At 45.8% G+C, this 26,628-nt stretch overlaps 1 protein-coding gene across 1 annotated transcript; it reads left to right on the top strand.

Moving 5' to 3' along the window:
• Window positions 1-1,799: 1,799 nt before the first annotated feature.
• On the top strand, window positions 1,800-24,931 carry BATF (basic leucine zipper ATF-like transcription factor). The gene is made up of 3 exons (XM_055436898.2): window positions 1,800-2,111; window positions 4,480-4,584; window positions 24,360-24,931. Exons 1-3 carry the CDS (start codon window positions 2,049-2,051, stop codon window positions 24,567-24,569), a joined length of 378 nt encoding a protein of 125 aa, XP_055292873.1. The 5' UTR covers window positions 1,800-2,048; the 3' UTR covers window positions 24,570-24,931.
• The last annotated feature ends 1,697 nt before the right edge of the window (window positions 24,932-26,628 follow it).

Raw genomic sequence — 26,628 nt, 5'->3', positions numbered from 1 at the left:
ACACTTGTTGAATGAAACTCACAAACGGCACTCACCTTCCAAAGAGGACTTTCCAAAGAGGGAACACCCGGAGAAAACAAAGTAAATAATTACTCAGTTAGATGAATGCTGGGAACAGACAGTGGCTGAGGTAGAGAATAACACTGTTCAAGTGGGAGGGCAGGTCCCCATCTCTTTCAGAACAAAAGCCAAAACCCTTACAGTGGCCTCCGAGGCCAACATAAATGCCTGGTACCTCGCTGACTTCACCTCCTACCACTCCTATCGCCTCCTACCACAGCTTTCCACTCCAGCTCCACTGGCCTCCCTGCTGTTCCTCTCCCACCTCAGGTCCTTGCTGGAATGTTCTTCCCCTAGACACCCACACCATTCACTCCCTCCTTCCCTTCAGGGCTCTGCTCATTTGTCTCCCTTTTTCAGGAAGGCCTTTCGCAACTACCCTGCAGAAACAGCAACCTACTGACCCCCAGAATTCCCTGCCCCTTACCTGCTTTATTTTATTCTATGCCACTTGTCACCTTCTGCTGTGTTAAATATTAACTCCTTTGTTTACTGTCTGCTTCCCCCACTCAAATACAACTTCCATAGGGGAAGGGATTTTGTTTTGCTCAATTTACCTCCAGAACAGTGTTGTCTTAGGGCAGAAATTCAGCCAGTGGACACAACATCCCTCAGGGGCCATACTTCCTTTCGGTGAGGACTAAGTAAAGCAAATATTTAGCTTGTAGCCATGTGGGGAATAAGACAAGACATTTTCTGAAAGCCCGAAAGCCTAGGTGTGTGGGGGATTGCTTATTGAGAACTTATCAAACATGCATGTAACAGGACAAGTGACACTGCAACTAACACTTGTCTTCACGGCATAGTTTACAGTCTGCTGCGCTTTGTAATCCACTTTTATTTGCTTCTTGAAACAGCCCTGAGAGGTAAGCAGAGAAGATTTTATCATCCTTCATTTACAGATGAATGAGTGAGCTATCCAAGGCCACAGACATACTAAGGGATAGAGGTAGATTTCAAATCCTGATTATTTCGACTCTAAGTACAGTGCTCACTTCTGTGTCCGTGTGTGTGTGTGTGTGTGTGTGTGTGTGTGTGTATGTGTGTGTGTGTGTGTGTGTGTGTTCAAGTGTTCCTCCACACTGGGCTCCGACCTTGGGACCTTCATGAATCATTAAGATTCCAGTCTGACCCGATCCCCTGAAAGACCTTCAACACAGGAGGCATCTTTCCTCTAGAGAAAGCACCTGCCAAGAGGCAGAGGCGATGAATAAATGCTTAGAACATCGATTCCAGGCTAGCCCCTGTGGCTTTCCGACCTACCACCACCCCTTCTGTCTGTCTGGAAAGGTCTGAGCCCTTGGGTCCCTTCACCCCCAGCCCACCCCAAGAGAGAAGGCTCCCCCCGCAAGCCAGGACAGGCAGCCGCTTTGGTGAAAAACCAGAAAGAAATCCCAGCCTGTGGCTTTCATTTCGGTTTAAAATTCAAGTCAGGTGACAATGGAAACTCTTTCCTTGCTGTCCTCTCCTTTCTGACCATGCTGACAGAAGACGGACTTGCTAATTCTGGCTGGGGTTTTTCCCTCCCTGGGCTGTTTTTCTCTTTTTATCTTCATCAATTGAAGTGAGCTGTTCTGCCTTTCAAACAGTCGGAAGGTATCTGGGGTTTTGTGTATCTTTTTTTTTTTTTTCTTTTCATTCTTTCACATAATTCGGTGGGTCTTTTCCCAGATATGTATTTTCTCTCAATTTAACTTCTAACTTAAGTTTCCGCCCATGTGACTTCCAGCGCGAGTTACCAGAAACCACAAGAGAGAGAGAGGGCGCGAGCCCAGGCAGGCGACATGTCCCTGCGGGGAGCAGAGCCTCTGAGCCCCAGAGCTGGGAGGACGCAGGGGTCGGGGGCGGCGGCAGGGCGCGCCGAGGAGGGCCCTGCGGAGCGCGGTGGGCTGCTGGCCCACGGGGAGCAGTCAGGAAGGGAGGCCGGCTGCTGACAGGAGAGCCCCGAGGCGCCTGGGGCTGCGTGGAGAGCCCGGAAGACCGTGGCCATGCCTCACAGCTCCGACAGCAGCGACTCCAGCTTCAGCCGCTCTCCACCCCCCGGCAAACAGGTAGGGTCCTGCCTTTCCTTCCTCCTCCCTCCTGAGGCTCTGGGGCAGCAGGAAGAGGGCCAGGCTTCCTGGGCCTCTGCCCAGGGACGCTGAGGGCCCAGGAGATGGCTGGTGGCTGGAGCATCCTGTTTAAACTCAAGGGCTGCATCTCGGGCGAAGACCCTCATCCTTCTGCCCCTCCTGCCAGAGGATGCTCTCTGCGTCCCCTGATGGTACCCATCGCCTTCACCTCATCTGGGGTCCCATCCCACGAAGCTTTCTAGGAAGCCGAGAGGGGAAGGGGCACCAAAGAACTCTGGTCGCACAAAAGAGAGAGTCTACCTCTCTCCAAGGTGGTAGCAGAGCGGGTGGGGAGGAGCGCTGATGCGGGGCTGAGGGCACGCACACCCTGAAAGCTCGATGGCTGCTCCGGAGACAGCCGGCAGGAGAGGCGAGGAAGGGATGGAGTCGGCGAGGGCAACTTAGAAGGAGGGGGACCCCAGCTCAGAAGGCTCTATCTTACCTCCCAGCCCAGAACCTGTTGCTGGCACAGGACGGGGCGAGGGGGGCTGGAGGAGGAAGGAAATGAATCAGGAGGTGGTTCTGGGCTCTTGCAATTATTCCCTTGTAGCTCAGCTCTGGGGAGACTAGAGAGGTGAGGGTGGAGATTCTGGGTGTCTAAGACTGTGATTTCCAACTCTAAAGTTTTCAGCTTGAGGGTTGCTAAAAGAAAAGAAAACACACACACACACACACACACCATGCACACACACACACACACACACACACACACACACACACACACACACACACACACACACACACACACACACCCCATGAGCATACTGGCTGCTTCCCGCTCCCTGGGGCTTTCTCCTCATCACATTCCTTGACAGCCCTCTCCGCAGGAAGTCCTCTCCCTGCTCATCCAGTACAACGGTGGAGGACAGTGTCTTCTCCAGCTCTGGGGTTTAAAAACTGCCTTCTTTCCTTCACACGGGTGTCCGAGAGGGCCTTGAAAACGCTGCAGCCTGAATAAAAGTATACAAACATATACTACAGCTTCTGTCATCAATACCTGACAGAAGAGAGGCAGGTAGGAAGGAGTCCTAGTAGAGACCTCTAGAGGACAAACAATCCAGTCCCTGGCTCGAGACCGTATCAGAGCTGTTCAGACCGCCTGGAAGTCTGTGCTCTTCTTAGGAAGGAAATTACTCATGGCTTTCATGGTAACCCAGCTCCCCAAGCCCTGAGAGGAAGAGCACTTCCTTCCTATCTAACCCACTGCCCTCTGACTGCAATGGCCTGGAAGTACTGGGCACATTGGTGAGACATATGCTTGGGCGGGCAGACTCTTGTCCTGGGAACTGTGTCCCTCTAGCCTGCAGGGATGTGAGACAGGACAGAGCTGGGGGTGCAGAAGGGTTTCAGTCAAACTTCTACATTTACCCTGTAGCATCTGTGCAAAGCCAGAACTAACCTCTCTGCCCAAGTAGAGCACACGCCCATCTGTGGGAGGCACTCAGATGATACGAAAGGTCCCCGGGTCCTCCGAAGCACCCGTCTCCTACCTGCCAGGGCCAGGTCATCTCCATCATTAAAACTGTTCCTGGTCTCCAGTTTGTACTAGGCCTTGTGCTCAGGGTGCCCTGGGGGATGTCAGGGTCACTGAGCATAAGGAAGGGAATGCAGGGGACAAAGAGGCAGATCTGGGATGGGGACCTCAGACTGGGGCGGGGGGTGGGGGGGATGGGCAATAGAAGCCCCAAGAGGTCACACCAGGGAAGAAGTAGTTGGCAGTGGGTGAGGGAGTGGCGTGGAGAGGCATCAGACTCAGCACTGCAGGATGCAACTTGCTACAGTACTGTGAGCGCCTGGGCAAGCTCTTTGAGCCTTCGTTCCCCCATGTAAGATGCAAATACCTATATCAACTTCATCAAATCGGGGGGTTCAACAAGAGCACCTCAGGGAAAAACAATTGCACAGAAGCAAGCACATAGTAAGTGCTCAACAACATTTTAGAAAAAAAAAAAAGGTTCTAAGCCAGATGTGACAGGGTAAGGGTGGAGCAGCCCTGAACAGGAGAGGTGATGAAACATACTTCGTCGCCTTAACCATCTTTTTCCAAATACAGCCCTCCTGAGGCCTCAAGCTCTTTTGCCCTCTTCCTGTATCTTCTGGCCAAAGCTACAGAGACACAAGAGAGTTTAACAGAGTGTGGGGAAGAGTTCCCTTTTGGGTTCAGCCTTTTGGTCACTAGGGTGTGGACAGGCAAATAACGAAGAAGAAATGGAAGGGTGGACGGCAGGATTCCAATCACCATGAGAGGCGGCTCCAGCTCAGAAGAGAGGAGTAGACTTCCCTAATTCTCATCACCTCTGCTCCCCAGGACTCATCTGATGATGTGAGAAAGGTTCAGAGAAGGGAGAAAAATCGCATCGCCGCCCAGAAGAGCCGGCAGAGGCAGACACAGAAAGCTGACACCCTCCACCTGGTAAGTGTTCAGACCTCTCTTCGGCCTCTCGGACTGTAGGCTTTGCTCCCCACAAACCTGTGGACACCGGGATGGAGCCTTGAGTCTGCCTGTGTGGAGATGTGTGTGTGGGGGTGTCAGTGGAGGGTTGAGGGATACAGGTGGGGTGGGTGCGTGGAGAAGATTCTGTCGCAGGAAATGGGCCAGGAGGCTGAAAGAGAAATGAGCCCCAGGATGGCATGTGGAGGAAAGGAGCTGAGTATGGGCAGCTCAGAGGCTGGTGGAAGGCAGATCCACCTGCTCAGGGATGGGATAACCTCAGAGAGCTCCATCCCACGTGGACCCAGACAGCAGAAGTCACGACTGCCTTTAGGAGCAGTTCAGACGGTGTTATGTGCTTTGAGGGAGTCTGTCATCTCACAGTGCTAGGAACACATATATATATTCCCATCCCCTGGGAGGCCAGTGGGGCAGCCACTCCAGGCCCTGCATTTGGGACAAGGAGGTCCACAGGGTGCTGCACCCCACAACTTCTTTTCTGAACATTATTAAGGTTTGATTTTAAAATTTCTATTTTGATGATATCCCAAGATGGTCCGTGAATGATACAGTTGCAAGGGCATGTATCTGGCACAGTCATCATCCGGATTGAGTTGCCACCAGTCTTGCACTTTCTAGGGAAGCCCCGACCCCTGGCTTGAGCAGGGGCCTTGGGTGATCAGAACTGCATTTCCTCCAGCAGCGCAAGATCCTGGTCAGTGTTAACAAATCGTGGCTGTATGCTTCTTACAGAAAAGTCTTCTCCTCACCTCCCTCACCTCACCACCTCGGCTCTCTTCACCCTGCCCTTTAATTTGCTCCTTTTCAATCAACCCTTATTCCACTCTCCTTTCTCTTCATTCCCTTCAGCCCTTCCTCTAGCAATACTGTCCTTTCTCATCCTTCCCCGTGCTCTCCCCCACCCCAAACCATTCCCAGACCCCTAGCATCCCAGGAATTCATTCCAATGATAAAAAGGGGAATTGGCATCAAAAATGAATATGCTTATGTTTATTTGAAAGATTAGCCTGGTAAATCCCATCAAGGAAAAGTAAGATGCTGCTGCTGCTGCTAAGTCGCTTCAGTCGTGTCCGACTCTGTGCAACCCCACAGACGGCAGCCCATCAGGCTCCCCCATCCCTGGGATTCTCCAGGCAAGAACACTGGAGTGGGTTGCCATTTCCTTCTCCCATGCAGGAAAGTGAAAGTGAAGTCGTTCAGTCGTGTCCGACTCTTAGTGACCCCGTGGACTGCAGCCTACCAGGCTCCTCCGTCCATGGGATTTTCCAGGCAAGAGTACTGGAGTGGGTTAATCCCATCAAGGAAAAGTAAGATGCAGTTTTAGGTTGAAAGATACCATTTTTAACTTTGTAAAGAACCAGAGAGCAGGTAGTGTGAAGATCTCTGATTGGTTGCTTGTGTTTTATTTGAAATGTATTCAACATGTCTTCTAATGCATGCTAACGTAGTTTTATACTCATGAATATTTGTTGACTTGAAAGAAAGAATGAATGCACACTAAGTCTGTTCTCTTTGGTAATTGTGATCAGTAGTCTAAATGCTAAGCTGGTGGTGGCCCTGCTGCTGATGTGTTCTCCATTATGTCACCATGGCTTAGGGGCTCACGACACTCCAATGTACTATTTTAGGCTTGAAAAATGTATGATCGCTCACTTTGCCTCCATCAGTGTCTGATTCTTATTCAGTATTCTTTAGAACAAGCAAATGGACAAATAAATAAAATTAGTAAGGATAAAGTCTACCTTTTGGTATAAGTAGACAATGTTCTGAAACTGGGAACCTGCTATAGGCTTTATAAGTTTGCAATATTTAAAAAGAAAGGAAACTATGTATGGCTCAGCAATGCCGCCGTCATAAGGACACGGCGCGAGCCCCGGTTCTGCCATTCACTGTCTGTATGACCCACCTTAGACTAGAGATGTTCTTTACCTCCCTTGGTTGCGGTCCCCTTATCAGGGAAATGGGACAATGACTACCTCATAGATAGAGTGCCTATAAACAGCTCAAGCTCAGTCCTCCTAGGCATATCATAACTATTCAAAAATTTTAAGTATAATAAGAGTAATATTAATGATAGTTACCATTATAAGAAATAAGATGACTAGAGCTAAGGTTTTATGCATCTGAATTTATATTTATATATAAATCACAGGATCTCAGGGCTGAAAGATTTCTTAAAGGCTGGAAAGTTCAGACACACTTTTGATGCTCAAGACTCTCTACGACACCCTCTTGACATGGTCCCCAAAGTATGCTTATCACACCCAGTGGTGGAGAGCCCCCTGCCTCCCAAAAGGAGCAGAGGAGTCTTCCCTAACTCAAGCTGTGTCACTCTCTCCCTGGGAACTCAACCCCCTGGTCTTTCTTCAACTCGCTGGGGACATATCAGTGAGGGTGACATGCATGCTTCCTTGCTATGGCAAGGTTTTCAACACTGACTCTGCTGCCTCTCTTTGCAAGAAAAGAGTTTGAGCCAGAAGATGTAGCCCATCTGATTATACTAGTCAAGACTATACCAAGATACGCTCTGGGGTTAGGGGGGTCCATGGAACCCAAGTCATGTAGTCACCGTGTCCACACTCAAACCCCTGGCCTCAGTCTCTAGAATGTTCTCATCTTTGCCATACCTGGACACAGACTCCTCCCCACTCCTTCTGAGCACCGTGGCATTCACCTTCACTTTTTGGCCAGTGAGTAGAACACAGAGTTTATACAGCAAGTCTGAGTGTTGCCACCAATATGACTTATGTTTCTTGACTTTGGGTAGAAGCTTTTGGTAGCAACATATAAATCTGCCACCATCAAGCAGAGGGTTTGGCTGTTATCTGAAATTTGGCAGCAACATACAAATCTGCCACCATCAAACAGAGAGATTGACTGTGATCTGAAATGTTCATTTCCTCTCAGACAATAATCACCCATCTTCTGCATCCATTATCCTCTTAATCATGTTTGTGATTCAAGTAGAAAGCCTTCTATTCACCACCAGCATTCTTAGGGTTGGGTGCTTGGTTTGCCCTTGATTCCTTTCCATGCTGGTCTCCACACGTTGAGGCTCTGGAACCATTCTCTGGCCTGAAGACACAGCCATAGGACTCACCTAACAAGATGCAAAAGACCAGGGTTTAGAAAGTGCTATGATCCTAAGTAAGGACCATGTTCTTATTAGTACACTAGCCTCTTATATGCCGGGGTAACGATTGATTTCTCGGTTTCAACTTTGTCACTATTATTTCTCTTACAATAGCAAAAACATTATTCTATCTATCCTATAAGTGGTTTGCATCAACACTCTGTGTGTAGATTGCTTTTAAAATAGCAGAGTAGGGAAGCTGGTGCTTTCAATAAGAGGTTTAACCTCATGCCAATGTGATACATCTCTGGCCTTGACTACCACTCACGTAAACCAAATCAGGAGGAGCTCTTTTTCATAATCGTAATATCAGCAGTGTCCACATTCTGTCTTTTTGCTTGTTTGTTTTGCTGCACCTCGTGGCATGTGGGATTCTAGTTCCCTGTCCAGGGATTGGCCCTGCGCCCCCTGCAGTGGAAGCGCAGAGTGCTAACCCCGGGACCTCCAAGGAATTCCCCCACACTCTGCTTTAATTCTCATTTGGTTGGTGCCTCCCACAGCACTCAGCACACTCAGTTCATTTTCTCCCGCGGTCAAGGATCGAGTCCGTTAGGCATAGTAAAGGTATTGATTAAAAAGGAGAAAGTCATATCTTGAGCCATTCACTTTCAAAAGGTATTAGTCACCAATAAGTGAATCCAAGATAATCAGCTAAAAACTATTAAAAATATTAGAACCCAGTCAGCTTTCAAAGTTAACACAAAAAGTAATAACCTTTCTTATGCAAACTAGATTAAATGGAAGAAAGATTCTGTTTACAATACCAAGAACAGCAAACGGAAAGAAGGAATAAATTTAACAAAAAAATACAGGGTTTAACTGTTTTAAGCTTCAAAATTTTTCTAGGTGATTTTAAAAATTTCAAATAATTGAAAAAATATGTCTTATGTAAAGATAGCAATTTTCCTAAAGTTAATTTAAAAATTTATCTAATTTAATGTGATCTGAATAAAATAGGATTTTCTGGGTATTGGAGGAAATTAAATTAGATATTCTAAATACCTTGTGAAAAATAACAATGTGAGAATTTCTAGGAAAATTCTAAAACAGGAGGGTAATTAGAGACCATTAGCTGAATAAGATATTAAAGTGAATTATAAATATAGAAATCAAAACAATGTGGAAAAGATAGAATATTGGACAGAATAGAACATAGAAGTAGACCTCCAAACAAACTCAGATTTGAGACCCAAATACAAATAGACTCAAAGACAAATAGACTCAAATTTGTGTTAGTTCCTAAGACACAAGTAAAAATGCGAAATGTCTAAGATGGCATTTGAAACAAGAGAAAGATGAAGTACTCAGTAAATCGTGTTGGGAAAACTGGTTGGTCATCTGAAAAAAAAAAAAAGCTGGAGTCTTCACTTCTTTTACAATGCATATAGATTAAATATAGAAATAATTAAAGAAATTTGAAAAATTAGCATTAAAAATATTTATCTTGGGATGAAGTCTTCTAGATAAAATGAAAAACCCTGAAGCCATAAAGGGAAAGATTGATACACATTTATCAATAAAAAGTATATTTTATACATAAGTGAAAATGTCTATACAGTTCAAAGTACCTAATATGCAAAATCAAAAGCAAGTGAAGACTGGGAAAAATACCTGCAACACATATGACCAAAAAAGGGCATATTTGCTTAATATACGAGAGCCCTTATGAATAAGCGAATGATCTACAAACAAAAGAAAAAATGAATGATAATAAGAATAGGCAATCTATAGAAAGAGAAAAATAAATGGCAAATAAATACAGAAAAGCTGCTAGACCTCAGTTAGGAAAAGGACAGTTAAAGCAACAGTTACATTCTCTGCCAGACTGACAAAGACAGAAAATGTTGCTAAAAGACGATGTTGCCAAGATGATGGTGAAGCAGATACCACCATATGCTACTGGAAGTGTAAGTTGGTGCAACTCCATTAGGGAGCAATTTGACCATGTCCAAAGTTACTAGTGCGCACACGCGGTAACTTGGCGATTTTACATCTAGGAATCTGTTTACAAACATATTCACAGATTACACCATTATGTACATGTAGATATAGTCCTCGCTGCATTGCTTGTCATAGCAAAGACTGGAAACAAGCTAAATGGTCATCAGTAAGAGACTCATTCAATAAACTAGAGTTGGCTTATTCAGTGGAATACCACGAAGGTATTAAAATAACAAGTTAAATCTGAATGTGCTACTCTGAAAAGATTATCAAGCTTCTATACTCTTCAGTGAATAAGTATGAGTCTGGAGTATAGTTTTCTTCCATGCATATTTTTAACAAAAATAAAAAGATGTATGTGCATATGTGTATAAGCTTAAAAATCTTCAAGTAAGTTTTCCCCCAAAATTACTAATGAATCATATTTCTGAAAGTAGGATAAAAGGTCTAAAGCAGAAGAGAGATACTTTGCATTTTTGTACCTTTTTATATAGTTTGGATGTTTTTATTACGTGCTTTTATTTGTATAATATAGATATTAAATTCCCAATATAGATCGTTATTACATGTGCATTAGAATGATTTATTTTTTAATATGATCTCAAACATTGAATTGTCTTCCACTGTGATGTTTTATCCCTTGAACATCGTGCATAAATATCTCAGTCCTTTGGGACAACAGTCAATTGGAATTTCTAACGAGTAATCTTAAGGTCTCCAGCACTAAACAAGCCACTGTATGGGACAGCGAATCAGTTTCATTTGTGTGGTTATCTTGGTAATTGTAGGATACTCTGGTGCCTTGTAGAAGGAAGGATTTTGAGTCTGTGTCCCAGGTCAGTGGGAAAGAGAATTGAGATCAATTGAGAAGCTGTGTTCATGAAAAGGCTAAAAGTAGAGGAGGTGATGGAAAGGCAGTAATATTAGTCCAGAGCTATGATGTTGACAAGTCAGATCTGGCCTTGAGGATGGAACTGGAAGAGAAGCAGATTTACAGGGTCAGATCTGGAAGCTGGAACTTCAGATACTTAGATTGGAGGAGGGATGGGTGTTTGCCTGGGGCTGCCTCTAGTGTGAAAGATCTCATACTAGTTTACAAAAGAGAGAGAAAGATTTATAGGTTCAGGGTAGATCTTTAATATATATAGCAAACATCAGGAGGATAAATTATGTCTGAAATTAAGCTGATGCTGTGAGGAATAAAGTTTGTATAACTGGAGGAAAATTAAGTAATGGAAGAAGCAAAGCTCAGCGAAGATGCTCACTTCCCAGGCCTCCTTAGGAGAGTGTTGTTCTTGGTCTTCTGGTAAGGTCTGGGCAAGAAGGCTGTTTATGGTTCTTTTTCATTCTATCAGTTTTTTTTCCTCCCTCTAGGAGATTATACCGTAAGTTTTATTGGTATAGAGAAGTCATAGGTAAAAAAAATAAAGCAAAATGAAAACCACCAAAAGAATGTTCTTGCTAGTTCCAGCCTAAAGAAGTTCAGTGTAAAATCAGTGAACTATCCATGGAAAAGACATTTCTCTTGTGCCTCTACTGCTCTGAACTTCTGTTTATTAAAAACATATTAATTGAACACACAACTATATACCAGGCGCTGTGCGTTATGTGTTCTACCTGCCATTATCTCGTTTAATCTGCACAAAAACCTTATTTTGTCATTTCTGTATTAGGTTAAGTAACTTGTCCAAGGTCACACATTTTGTAACTAGTTCTGTCTGACTTCAGAACCCATCTTCCTAACCACTAGGCAACACAGCCTCTTCCTTTGGACTGTTGTGAAGACCGATCCTCCTTGAACCCCTTCCTGAATTTTTTTCTTTTGTTCTTTAAGCAGCATCCTCCAAAGTTGACACTTTTCCTCCTCCATCATTAGGCCTAGCTGAGAAAGTAAGCACTAGATTAAAGCCATTGAAACCATTTTTAAAGAAAGCTGTGAAGCAATAAATATTAACATCCTGCTCTTTGGTGCAGCGATTCCACCTACAGGAGTTTGAAGAAACAATGATGCACAAAGATGACCAATTCATCATTATTTGTGAACAGTATACACGTTATCAATACTCTAAAATGGGACATATGCCCAGCTTTGGAGATAAGTATATTATGACACATTCATACACTAGAATTCTAGCACTAAAAATGACTAAGTGGATTCGTATTTATCAACATAGAAAGATGTTAATGACATGGCATTGAGTGACAAAGCAGGTGACAAAGAATATGCAGAGTATAATCCTCTTGATGTAAAATTTGTGGTTTGGGGGCATGTTTGCATGCATAAAGAGGTGTCTGGAAGAATAGTCTTCAAAATGCTAATCGTGGCTACTTCTATGTGGTTGAGATTTGAATAAGTCACCTTACTCCTGGCACTTTTCTGTAATTCTTTTTATTATAATAAACGTGTACCATTTAAAAAATCAGAATAAAAATTTGACGATTCTCATTTGAGAAGGAAAAACACACCAAGGAATTCACCACCCCTAACTGCTTGTCCTGCTAATGAGGGGTCAGTGTGGTTATGGTCAGCAGGTATATGCGGCACTATAAGGAATTTCTGTTTGAATGCAATTACATGTCGAGGTCAGAAATTGGCGGCACCTACTCAGCTAAAGTCTTCATGAAGCTGTTTTCATCGGCTATCAGACTACTTTCTCTTGGAAAGGATGAGGGAGTCTCACCAAACCCCAAGCTGCTCTGGGGTTTTCTCAGTTTCCTCTGTAGGAGTCAGTCAGGCCCCCCGAGTCCTAGGGGGATTCCATAGATTGGTTCCACAGGACAAAGTCCCCTTCAGACTGCAGACTACCTGTAGGGGACCCTGCCATGGGTCCATACGGGAGTTCGCAGAGGGAATAACCATAACTATGGTCATGCCCCCTTCTTGATGGGATCGCAGAATTAAAAGGAAACTCAGAGATGCTCCAGGTCACCCTGCTGTATGTATTACTGGTGAGGACACTGCTGTCTTCCTCAAGGACACCCAAGAAACGAACCTCTTGCCTTCCCACCACTTGCTTTCATCTTTGTGCCACTTTGCTGAGCAGGACTCTACTCTGCAGATGGTGTTGCCTTCACACGTCCTTTTGCAAAGGGTGAGTTAAGAAGTAGGCCATTAACCAGGACACGTGAAGTCCAGACACTGTTCAGCAACAGAACCCAAGCACATAGTAAGAGACCAGAAAGGCAGAGAGTCCCAGGTTGAAAGGGGCTAAATTTAAAATTTATTTTATTTATTTGGCTGTGCTGGATCTTAGGGATCTAGTTCCTTGACCAGGGACTGGGCACGGGTCTCCTGCATTGGGAGCTCAGAGTCTTAGCCACTCAACCGCAAGGGAAGTCAAAGTTCCTTTATTTTAAAAAAGATCTTAAAGGTCTAATCCGAAATCAAAAGGACAACGACATATTAGGGGAATATTTCTGTCAAATTAAATAAATTCAGATTTAATACTTACGGTATAGAAAGAACAGCCTTTTTAAGAAAAACCTCAAGATGCCAATAGGTAAGTGGGCAAAGGCTATGAACAAAAAGCTTACGTAACATTTTTTCCTACTGAAATGAACATAACCCAATTTTCTATTCTGATTGTGAAAACAATACACACCATGGGTTTCCCAGCCTCGGCAATATTGACATTTTGAGTTGGACAGTTCTTTGTTGTGTGTGTGGGAGGGGGTTGGTCTCCAGCTTTGTAAAATCTAAAATCTACCTACTACATGCCAGTAGCACCACCTCACCCCTCTGGTTATGAAAACCAGAAATATTTCTAAATCTTCCCAAATGTTCCCTGGGGGGTCAAAATTATCCTTGGTTGAGAATGCTCTACTAGGGAATACATATAAAGAAATTTATTTCTTCTTAGTAATCAATAACTTGTAACATTAAAATGAAATTAAGAAACTTTCCAAAAGCTTGTTAGCAAAATAAATTGTTTAAAATTACAACACTTGGGACTTTCTTGGTAGTCTAGTGGTTAAGACTCTGAACTTTCACTGCAGGGGGCATGGGTTTGATCCCTGATTGGGGAACTAAGATTCCCAGTGCCACGCAGCAAGGCCAAAAAAAAACAAAAAACAGCTAAAATTACAACACCTAAATCCCAACAAGGTTGTTGTAATAATTAACATATACATTCACAGCCAATGACACTGTGTATCTTACACAACCTTTTATAAAAATACTAACCAAGGGCTGGAAGATGTTCACTACACCATTATTTATAACAGCAAGCAAAATGTTCAGCGTTAGAAAGCCACATAAGTGGAGTAGGAAATGGCAACCCGCTCCCGTATTCTTGCCTGGAGAAGTCCATGGACAGAGGAGCCTGGCAGGCTACAGTCCATGGAACTGCAGAGTCAGAGATGACCGAGTGACCGAACAACAACAAATAAATATAATGAAACAAAGTTTGTAAACAAAGGTAAAAGTAAAGATCAAACTAAATATAATTTGTAGCTGTCATTAAAACCATAGGAACCTAGTTTTCAAATTTGAGCATTTATTCTATTTGACTTACTTTTATGGCTATTTTAAATGTCATGGAATTGCTTACCTGGCCTTAAACCACTGGTTCTTAATACGTATCTTGGGGTAAATATCTCAATAGAGTATTTTTGGTATAACTTATAGAACTTCATAAAAGCATTACAACAGCTTTCATTTTCTTAATTTTGTCAGTGACTGCTAGCTTTGAAATAAATCACCAAAATTTTGCCTACATTTCTCCATCTATAAGGTGGGCACAACCATGCCCACTTTTCCCCATGAAGTATAAAAATTCAAATAAAAAGAGTAGGGGTTTTGGAATAAAAGACTATTTAAATGCTATGTTGATGGTATTAAATGAATATGACTTACATTAACACTGGACAGATTTAATGGAAAGTTTGTTTGTCTTTTATTTTCTTTGTCCCAAATAAAGTTTCTAAGGTAACAGTTGAAGAAGAAAAAAAAGAAAGCCACGTAAGGTAAACTGTGGATCATCTGTTTGTTGAGGTCGCCATTAAAATAATAATTAAGGTGATTTTGTAAGTGTACTCTAAGTATATATTCAAATTTATATTTTCTTTTCTGTCATAATTTTGTCACACTTACAAAAATCACCATAATTATTATTTTAATGGTTGTTTTGACAAACAGATGATCAGCTGTTTGCCTTACATGACTTTCTAATGCTGGACACTTTGGTTGCTATTATTTGTTAAAAAGCACAAGATGGCAACATGTACAGATGAAAAGGGTTGTGTTTAGAAGACTAGAATCATGGGTGGGTATACTTTTAAAAAAATATCTTTAATGTATTTATAGTGTATGTTTTTTATTCAAAAACATAAGAAAATGATCAAATAGACCCTGAGTAAATTCTGGTGGAAACTGAGGATGAGAACAGTGAGGGTATCCCTGAGTTAGAATTTAGGAGAAAGGCTTTGGTAGGAGATCTTATAATTTATCCTCCAAACAGGGACATTTTTGAGAGTGAAAACAGGCACTAGTGAAAAATTACACGAGGACGATACTATGAACTGGGACTGTCCCAGTAAACATCTGGTCACACTAGATTGAGGGGAACCAAGGAGAATGACCTAAGGCTCTTAGGAAATTCACGAGTAAGGATTAAGTTCAGAGCTAGATTCCTGGTGCTAGAAGGCAGTTTCCTGCACGAGATGAGCCTGTTACTAAAATATTTTCTAGTTACTCAGCTGGCACAAAAATATGCCTATTGCTAAGAGGGTGCGGTAGTCTAGAAAATGACAAATCAAAGGCCATATTCCTTGTACTGGAGCTCATGTCGACAGAAATGATTCTTTCTGCTGTACAACTATATATGAAATGCCTCCTATGGGCATTTTTTTCCCTAGGTGCTGAGAGTTCAGCAGGGACAAGACAGACTAAGTCCCTGATTTCAGGGACCTTACATTCAATCAGAAGTCACAATGGAAAATCAACTGACCAATTGTTATTTACTATTTCACTAATCACACGAAGTTAAGAGGGCTTCAAAGGAAACGAAACGGTGCAATGTTAACAGTGACTTGAGGACAGGACTAGGAATGGTGATCAAGGAAGGTTCTTTTGAGGCTCTGACATCTGAAATCAAATATGAGTCATGGGAAGGAGCCTGGGAAGATCCCGGGAGAGGGTGCTATCTGCAGAGCCTTCGGGCCAAACTCTGTGGGGCCTGTCAAGGGTCAGAAAGATGCCTTGTGGGGCCCAGGACTGTGAGCTCAAGAAGAGGAACTCAGGAAAAAAGGCCATTGTGCCCCAGGGAGCAGGAACCAGATGGGGTGGGGGTGGGGGCCTCAGCAAAATAAATTCAAATTCAGTGGGGACAGGGAGAGGGCAGATATATCTGAACCTAAATTCTGATCTACAAAATGTAAAACAATTACACCTCACTGGGCTGTTTGTGAAATAATGCGAGAGCAAATGTCAAAAGAAAGCAATAGGGCATTTGTCAGTTTTGCATTGGAGAGAAGATTTTGTTTAATGCAGAGAGGCCAGCATTTTCCTATAAATCAATCACATGAAGATATCAGAAACATTATCTTATATGAAAATGTATGCCCTTCTTTCCAGTTGTTTATACAAACTTTAAGAACACTGTTTCCCTGGCTGGGTTTTTCACGACAGTTGGTCAGGTGCTTCGTTTGGTTGGGACAGGTCAAGTTAAAGCCAGGGAAATTGCATGCAGGGTTCTGACAGTGCTGTAATTCAGCTGCCTCCACTCCACAGCTTCAGTCTGGGGAACAAAAGTGTTGCTAAGCAGGCCTTAAAAAAAAAAAAATGAATCTCTTATACTCATTTGTGGGCTTCCCTGATGGCTCAGTTGGTAAAGAATCTGTCTGCAATGCAGGATACCCGAGTTTGATCCCTTGGTCGGGAAGATTCCCTGAAGAAGGAAACGGCAACCCACTCCAGCATTCTTGCCTGGAGTACCCCATGGACAGAGGAGCCTGGTGGGCTACAGTCCATGGGGTCACAAGAGTCAGAAATAACTTAGCGACTAAATCACCACCAAACACTCATTTGTAACTCTTCTAGAGTTAAAAGTAGAAGCAATAAAAGTACTTAAATGCTTGGTTAAACACTCCCTGGGAAATTTCATGGATTTCACAAATTTAGCAGACTCTTCAAATGCAGGTCTCAGATTTTGGTAAATTATTACAGACTCCAAGTTGGCAGTCAAGAAACTTAATTTTACTGATCACTTTATCGTGTGCCAGGCACAGTCCCAGGACAAAACACTGTCTTTCTCTCCAGACAGTGTTTTGTCCTTCATTGAGGATGAAACAGTGAAGACAAGGATGGCTCCTGTCCTCACAGAGCTTAATAATCCACAGGACAAATAATTTGATAAAGTTATCATTAATGAGATTCCGATAAGTCCTCTACCTCTTGCCTTTCTATAAAAGTGAACTGTTCTTGGCCACTTGAAATTTTCACCAACTATGACTCTTGGCCTTAAATAGCCATTTACTTTTAGAAAAAATTTTTACTTAGAAATGTCCTCTTCCTTCTTTAAAGTTCTTTATATTATTTATACTGTTATACATAAATGCATTTAATAAAACAAAATATAAATATATAAATATGATATCATAAATATAACAAAATCAAACTGTATATATTTATATTGTTTTATTATTTTCAAGAGGAATCTGCTATGAACATACTTCTCAAGCTGGTTGTTCATTAAGCTCACCTGGCAAGTACTTTTTTAATCTTGATACCTGAACCCAGTCTGGAACAATTAAATTGGAACCTCTCAGTGGTAAAATCCAGGAATCAAGATTTAAAAAAAAAATAAAGCTTTCCAGGAAACTGCAGTGTGCAGCTCAGGCTGAGAATCGGGGAGTGGTAACATTCAGAAGCCTGTCCGATGCATGCAGTAGAATGTGTGGAGTGAATCTGGAGTAGTTTTGCGGTTATATACCCAGACATTCTGTCCCAGAGACCTGGAGCTTAAAACAAAACCAAAGAAAACAGTGCAGACCTTGATGTTGATGGAAATTATTAGTTTGTTTAACCAAAACTGGACGATATCCTTTCTAACTTGAGGTATCAGTCAGGAGTTACAGAAAAACTATCCAACAGAGGCATCAACAAGTCACCATTTGTATTTTAGGTTTTTCTCAAATAAGAAGCTCAGAAGTAGACAGACCAGGGATAGTACAAGAATGTCATCAAAGAACCAAGCTCCTTCTCTCTCTTGGGCAGCCATTCTCAGGATGGGGTTTTCATCCTCAAGGCTGCAAGATGGCTGCTGAATCTCCAGGCATCAATCTGTGTCCAGAGAGGGTAGCCTTTGTCCGGTGAGGCTTTCCCTTTTATCCCCAGGGAAGCACAGCTTCATCCTCTCCCTCCCTGTATTTCTGCTTATGTCTCATTGGTCAGAATCTGTCACATGGTCCTCTCTAGCTGCAGGGGAAGCTGGGTAATTGAGGAATTCTTTTCTTAGCCTCTCTAGAGGAAAGCAGAAGTTAGGATTTTGGGATAGACGTTGAGTGAGCCATCTTATAGTGTTTCTCATATATGAGGTCAATGAAGTCATGGTCCTGAAAGCCAAGGAACAGAAGAGAGGACCCCAGGCAGGGCCCTGAGGGGCATGGCAGATGTGGTTAAATATCAGTGGATGACCAGGTGCTGACAGTCCTGGAGCTTCAGCTTTAAGGCTCAAAACTATAGATTTCTCCAGAATTCAGTGTAAAGTCCTGTGGTTTAGTGATTCTTCTCTCCTCCTCAGGTGAGGAACAGGAGTGGGGCTATTTTCCCAGGATTGGTGGGAGACATAGCATAGATCCCACTATGGCTTGGGACGTGTCCTACCTCTCGGTTCACAGACTTCTCGGGGAATGGTGGGCTCCACCCTATCCTGCCTGGGGAGGGCGGGGGGCGGGGGTTGCAGACTGCTGGGGATTGAACCAAGAGCTGGGTGTGAGCTTCACACACCACTCTCGTATTAAAAGTGTGGGTGGGAGCTGAAAGGTCACCCTACCAATAACTGCAGGTTTTGCTGAGGAGAAAAACAGGGACTATTTTCACCCTTCTGGAAAGTGTGATTAGAAAACTCAAGGAGAAGGTCAAGGCACTAAACCAGAACTGGCAGGAAGACCCTCCAAGCCCTGCAAAGGAGCCCTGGAGAGTCCCCGCTAGAGCCTTGGGTTAGAGTTTGTCCTCAGCCTTGGTCCCAACTGGCTTCCTTGTGGGGAAGGGACCTGCCTGGGGATTCCCCATCATTCAAGCGCTCTACAGTGACCCCCTGCTTGGCCCCTCCACTAGGGAATTTCCCAGAATGTTCCCACACCCCCGAGAAGCCTCCTCCTTAGCCACCCCCAAACTGCTTGTGGTTCATGGTAAGGGCGGCATCAAGTAACCTCACAGGTGAGGGTGAATTGTGAACATTAGCATCTCAATTTGCATGAGGCGGGAAGAGAGGGAAGATGAAATAGGAAAGTCAACCAGGCTGAGGCCTCACAGGAGATAAGTACCAGATATCATAAGATTTAAACAGACTTCAAAGGCAAGAGAGGATGGTGGGCACAGGCTCTGAAGGCAGACAGTCTCGGTTCAAGTGCCGGTGCTACAACTGACAAGCTGTGTGATCTTGAACGAGCTACTTAACTTCTCTCTACCTTAGATTTTCCTCTTCTGTACAATGTGGCTAGTAATATTATCGACCACATAGGGCTGTTGCAAAGATTAAATGTAATGGTAACTGTAATGTACCTGGCACATGGTATCGCCCAAGAAATGTTAGTCATTATTAATTCAAACTGGATTACTCTTCTAAATTTTTGGTTTCTACTATCTATCTCATATACATTGAGTCTACATACCTCTGCTTCCAACACACAACTATGCTTTCCCAACAGTTAGAGGTTCTAGTTGGCTAATACACACAGGTAGTCAATTTAAAACCTGAAATATTTGAGAGTTAGAGAGGGCTTGGACTTCTAATCCTGTGGTTTTCAACATTCACTGCACGTTAGACTCCCCTGGGGAGCCCTTAACAACTCAATGCCCAGGTGTACCCCAGCCTGATTAAATCAGAATCAGGCATCAGTAAAACTTTCCAGGGATCCCACTGATTCTAGTGTGTGACCAAGGTTGAGAATCACTGTGTTGGTCGAGTCTTCCTGGTTTAAAGTGAGGCAACTGCAGCTCAGAGAGGAAAAGGATGTCACCGAGGGTCACCCAGCCAGAGCCAGGACCAAGACCCCTGTCCACTGTTACCTGATGGAGCCCACCGCCCCACCCCCGTTGCCATGTATTCCAGACCATGCTGTGGTCTGGGGATGGTCTGGCCCAAGTCAACCCTCTCACAGAGTAGCTGCACATTAGACTCCATCCCAGCTCAGAGCAGGAGGTGATGATTAGCTCTGTGTTTGGAAGAGTATGACTGACTCAGGGTAAGACACAGTAAGACTGTGTTGTCTTGAAGGATCACCAAACCAAGACCCAGCTTTCTCTTAGAAGGCTAATGATCTTAGTGACGCCGGAGACCCTGAGTCGTCAAGTCTCTCAAGAGAGGCACTGGGCAGGCTGAAAGGAGCACAGGACTGAAGATGGAGAAGCCGAGAGCCCAGCCCTGCTCTGTATCTACCTGGTTCTGGGGCTTTGGATCAGTCACCCACTCAAACTTTCTGGACCTCCGAGAAAATGTGTCTTTTTATTTTTATTTTTTTTACTTTTTATTTTGTATTGGACTAGAGCTGATAAATCAGAGAAGGCAATGGCAAGCCACTCCAGTACTATTGCCTAGAAAATCCCATGGATGGAGGAGCCTGGTAGGCTGCAGTCCGTGGGGTCGCTAAGGGTCGGACACGACTGGGTGACTTCACTTTCACTTTTCACTTTCACACATTGGAGAAGGAAATGGCAACCCACTCCAGTGTTCTTGCCTGGAGAATCCCAGGGACGGCGAAGCCTGGTCGGCTGCCGTCTATGGGGTCACACAGAGTCGGACACGACTGAAGTGACTTAGCAGCAGCAGCAGCAGCAGCAGAGCTGATAAATAATGTTTAGTTGATAGTTTCAGGTGGACAGCAAAGGGACTCAGTTATCCGTATACATGTATGCATTCTTCCCCAAACTCCCCTCCCGTCCAGGCTGCCTCATAACACTGAGCAGAGTCCCTTGTGCTACATGGTAGGGCCTTGTTGGTTATCTGTTTTAAATATAGCAGTGTGCACACATCGATGATACGAATGAAATTATTTACAAAACAGAAACAGATTCACAGGCTTAGAGAACAAATTTATGGGTGTGGGGAGTCGGGGGTGGGGTGGGGGAAGGGCTGGTTAGAAAATAAGTGTCTCTAGGTGAATCTATAGCTCTTTGTTTCAGCAGCTGCTGCCACCAGCCTGTAGTCCTTTAGGGATGGGAGTGGGGATTTGTGCAACAGGTTTCTCCCAGGGTCTAAGTTGACCTCATCTGTAAAATGGAGACAATGATAAGGGCTGGCCTCACATAGCCACCTCAGAGGGTTACTGCAAGGAGCCTAAAGGATCCAAATGAATTCCAAAAAGTAAAAAGCAGGTTATGTGGAAGCCCAAGGGCAGCGCCACCCGCACACACCTTAGGAGAAGACACACGTTAGAAGCTAAAATTTACTTTCTAAATGTTACTTTCTTTTTCCCTTGCTGAGTTCCTCGGTTTCCAGGCCCTATTGGGAATTCAGGGGGAAATTAGGGGGGCTGTGATCATGGTACTTATGGGTGGAGAGCTGCTCCCAGGTGTCCTGAAGCCAGGTGTCCCTGTGTGAACCCTTTGCAGGGCATGCCGGGCCCCAGGGAGGGTCAGAGTGCCGTGGACCGGGCACGGGCAGGTGGGGATGAGAGCCCTAGATCGGCCGCTTGCTTCTGCGAGGGAAGTCAGGCTCTTCCTCTGCGAAGCTTCTGGCTGGCTGCAGGGCCCCTGGGCTGGCAGTGCAGGTTTCTCTGGGGCCCTGGCAGGAAGCAGTCTTGCTTCCCAAGGTAAAGACAAGTTTCTTGTCGCAGCTGGTTGTTTTCTAGTTAGAGGCCATGGTGGTTGTGAACACTCCCCTAGAGCTCCGGGATCTCCCAGGGGGCAGGGAGAGGGAGAGGACAAAGCTGGAGCTCAGCAGGGCTGGCTTAGGGAGGAAGAGCCCGCTGTCACTTCCCGAAAGCCGGCCGGCCTCTGGGCGGAGAGAAGGTCAGAGCGGTTGGTCCCTGTGGCCCGCCTACCCCGCCCCTCCCTTCTGCCTCGGGGTTTGCCCAGGCTCTTCGGAGCACAGAACTTACAGTAAATGTTGTCACCAGTGGAAACTCTCAGAGGGGGCGAGGAAAAGGGCTAGAGGAAGGGGCCAGGACTCCCGGCCCCCAGTTCCCGTCTTGCCAACACCCCCCCAGTCTCGTGTGTTGCTTTATCTTACCTTTTGGTAAAGAGAGGGGATGCCCTCTCTCTGGATTGTGCCCGGAAATAACCAACTGGTGAGATGAATGAGCTGGTCACACCTTGCAGAAGCAGCAGCCAGTGCCCCTGTCTCCACCATCATGGCTCTTGGTATCCCAACTCCCCACCCTGTTTTAGAGATGGGGTTTTCCTTTGTATCGACCTGGACACATTTTCTAGCCCCGGGCCACACACAGGAAATGCTGGGCTGAGGTTGAGCATGCTAGCGTCTGTCCTGTACAAACCGCCGGAAGCTGCCTTGATGGATAAGGCCACGTTCTCCTTACCACTTCAAAAGAACTCCCATTTGCTGGGGTTAGGGCAGTCAGCAGTGTAACTAACTCTCTCATTAACCTGAAGCTGGTTTTTTAAAGCAAATTTTAAATGTCAAGTTATCACACATCTGCTCACTGCCTACTGTAATTCTGAGTCAACTTCTGATCCATCGGTTGATGTCATCAGGCGGCCAGTCAACAAGCCCTTGAGTTCATACTCCGTGCCAGGCACTTAATAAGTGCTTGGATAGTTAGAACACATTTATTATCACATTTAACATTACTAGCTATTGTTTTTAAACTTGTCTGGTGATTAGAATAATCTGGGGCATTTGTTAAAAATTCAGATTCCCAGAATTCAAATCCCAGATCCCAAACTCACTGAGTTCAAACCTCTAGATTTCAGGAAGTGCCTGGAACTATATTTTTATCAGGCCCTCAGATTAGTTCTAATGTCACGGCAAGCTTGGAAAACACTAACCTAAGTGAAACAGAACAAGAAAAATAGGACCTGGAATCCAAATATTAGGTCACTTTTTGAACAGAAATGTAATTTATTTGCATCTTTAGTGCCATTTTTTCTTCCTCTGTGGGTACCAATGATTAGCAAAGACGGTCTGTCTGAGTCAAGGAGTGTGAACATTAAAATCACATTGGAAATGCAATTCCCCTGGTTTTCTGAAGGTGGGATTGTTTTCCAGTAAATGCTAATTACCAGGGTGTAATTGTTGATGAATTAATGAAGTGATTGGTAATCAGTGCTCTTTACCCAGAGTCTGTCTTTCTTTTTAAAATCTCTCTGGCTGCGCTGAGTCTTTGTTTTGGCACATGTGGGCTGCTCTCTAGTTGCAGTGCAGAGGCTTCTCTAGTTGTGGCATGCAGACTTAGGGATTCTGCAGCATCTTAGTTTTCCAACCAGGGATTGAACTCACATCCCCTGTATTGGAAGGTAGATTCTTAACCACTGGACCACCAGGGATGTCCTGAGGTTTCTGATTAGCATGGATCCAATGGTTCCCTGAAGCAAGGGGTAAAGGTGTTTCTGGAAAAAAAGAAAGTACAGGTGCTGGGCCACACCCAGAGTTCTACAGTACAAGCTGCTGGGAGAGAGAACTCTGCTGGAGTTTGACCATTTATCATTTAGAAGACCCCAAATGTTCTAGAATCTGGGTGAAGTAGACAGTTAACCAAGGACTCCGTTCATAAGACTAAATGCAAATGCTGGGAAGGTTGGGCAAACACACCAGTGTAACAGCAGAAAAGAGTGAAATTAGTATAAGTCAGTCTCACAGGCTCTTCCATTTTTCCAGCTCTGGCTGGTCATGCACTGGCCTGGACATGCACTTGCCACTCTCAACTCTCACACTTACGGAGACCTATGCGTGTACCTGCAGTTCGCACATGCCTTCACACACACACATATCTCTCTTAGTTGGGACCGGAGGCAACTGCCATTTTCCGAGGTCAAAATAAATATCAGCAATTTCACATGGTTTGATCTAAACAGCTGTGCATATACATGTGCAAATATACATGTGTTTATGCAGATGCACGGGCTTACCTGGCGGCTCAGATGGTCAAGAATCTGCCTGCAACGCGGGAGACCTGGGTTCGATCCCTGGGTTGGGAAGAGCCCCTGGAGCAGGACATGGTAACCCACTCCAGTATTCTCGCCTGGAGAATCTCCATGGACAGAGGAACCTGGCGGGCTGCAGTCCATGGGTCGCCAAGAGTCGGGGGCGACTGAGCACAGCGCAGGACTAAAGCACAGCACCGCACGCATCCACACACATGACACGTACAAATCCACAGACACGTGTGCACACACTCACATGTGCAGAAAAAGTCACCGATGCCCTGCCTGGCCGTGCTAGTGTAAATCTAATGCGGAACTCCCACTGCCTCTTCCACGTCCCCCCCAATCTTCCCCTGCGCCCTGATAGTAACCTGCAGTGTCCATCCTTTCCGCTCACAGGAGAGTGAAGACTTGGAGAAGCAGAACGCGGCGCTGCGGAAGGAGATCAAGCAGCTCACGGAAGAGATGAAGTACTTCACGTCGGTGCTGAGCAGCCATGAGCCCCTGTGCTCCGTGTTGGCCCCCGGCGCGCCCTCGCCCCCCGAGGTGGTGTACAGCGCCCACGCCTTCCACCAGCCTCACGTCAGCTCCCCGCGCTTCCAGCCCTGAGCTCCCCCAGGGAGGGCGAGCAGAGCGCAGAGCCTCCGTCTCCAGCTACTCCCGGGGCCTCGGGAGGGGCGGGGCGCACAGACTGTAGCCAGGCAGCCCTCCTCCGCCAGCGCCCTCTCGCCACCCAGAGGCCGAGACCGGACCCCAGGATCGAGAGCCCGGGGACGGGAACGCGCGGCAGCTGGAAGTGTGTGCAGCCGCCCGCAGCGTGGCCTCCCGCCGCCGGGGGCTGGATGGCCTGGACCTTAAAATGGGTGGGAGGCCCGACCCAGAGCTAGGTCAAGCATGACGCCCAAGTTCGGTGACCCAGAGGGAGGAGGGTAGGGCAGGGTTATTTTTCTAAATAAATGTCTTAAAAGAAACCAATCTGGCAAGGGCTTGAAACCTAAAGTTCTGTGGGGTTGGGGTCATTTTTTTGGTCCTTGGACTCAGGAACCCTTAAAGGTCTAGAGACTGCTCATATGGCTCTTTCCCACGGCTTGTTCGTCTACTTGGGAAGCTGGGTTTTCTCAAAGCATCTTCAATTCTCCCTCTAGGCATCTCCATCATTTCCCTCCCAGATCGCCTGGATGTGACCTCCCACTTTCCATGCCTCCTTGCGTGATGCTTTCTAGATTGTCAGCTCTGGACGGTTCTAGGGTCATTCTCTGCAGGAGAGAAGGGCTGGTGTGGTGGAGCGGGATGATCATTCAGGCTGGTACTCACCTCTCACAGGATTGCGCTGACTCAGCCCCATCCGGATGGCCATGCCTGGAGGCTGCTGCATGCCTGGCCCCACGCCAGGAGCACTGGTAGCTCAGGGAGCCCCTCACATGAAGGTGAGGCTTTCCTCTCTGGTGGGGAACCCGTGGTTCAGAGACACAGGCACTAGTGTCCTGCTGAGGACTCCAACTCCCCGGGAAGCTGGGATAGAGCACACACAGCTTTGCCATCTCCACAAGGCTCCACAGTTTGAGGGCAGCAGTGGCTCAGATCAGTTCAGTCACTCAGTCGTGTCCAACTCTTTGCAGCCCCATGGACTGCAGCACGCCAGGTTTCCCTGTCCATCACCAATTCCCAGAGCTCACTCAGACTCATGTCCATCAAGTCCGTGGTGCCATCCAACCATCTCATCCTCTGTCATCCCCTTCTCCTCTCACCTTCAATCTTTCCTATCATCAGGGTCTTTTCCAATGAGTCGGTTCTTTGCATCAGTTAGCCAAAGTATTGGAGCTTCAGCATCAGTCCTGTTATGTGGCTCAGATAACAGGATTATCTTCAGGGCTTCCAACTCACAATTCTGGGCAGAGTTGAAACCAGTGTGCTCTGGTTTCCCTGCTTAGACGTCCACCTGCTCCTCAGAAATCCCCAGGCCAAGCACTCTCTGGCCTTACCCACACCACTGCCCAAGAGCCATGGCAGGACCTGTCCCCTCCACACAAACATGGCCCCTGATTAGCCAGCTGGGGCCCAAAGTGCTAGGGACTGGCATGGAAGGTGTTGGATGCAGCCCCTTGGCAGCCTCTGAAGCTCACCCCATGGCACTTCAGAGCCACTACCTGCGGCCCCCCTACTGGTGGCCATCTTGGCATGTGGCAAGCATGGGGGAAGAGGAGGAACAAACTTGCTCCCCTGTGCCAGCATCTCCTAAGCCTGCCCACTGACGGCTCTGGTTGACTTGAGGCAAGGTTTCAGGGACCTCCCCTGCCCAAGACTCTCCTACCCCCTGGGATTATGCCAGTGCTGGACTAGTGTGACTACTAAACTCTGCAGAGGCCTGGAAAGGCTGCGTCCTAGCACATGGCCACCTGACCTCCCTATGGCCTAACTATGGGAGGTGTGCAGGCCAAGGGCCTCTGAAGGCGCATTGCCACCATCGAGCTCTCATCCCTGAAGTCAATTCCCCATGGGGGCCCAGCGTGTGGGAATGGGTCTCAGAGCTTGTTGGAGGCAGGCTGGAAGACCCCTCCCAAGGATCAGCATTGCTTGCAGAATCCTGCGTTTTAACCTTTGGTGTCCCAACAGAACTTGGTAAATGTGCACCCAGTGCACGAACTTGGTGTAGCCTGGATGAGGGATT

This window comes from Moschus berezovskii, chromosome 9 (genome assembly GCF_049115385.1).
Source record: "Moschus berezovskii isolate FMDL1 chromosome 9, NW_MosBer_1.0, whole genome shotgun sequence".
NCBI lineage: Eukaryota > Metazoa > Chordata > Mammalia > Artiodactyla > Moschidae > Moschus > Moschus berezovskii.
Note: the sequence above shows the minus strand (reverse complement) of the source record. Positions and strands in the feature narration are given on the sequence as shown.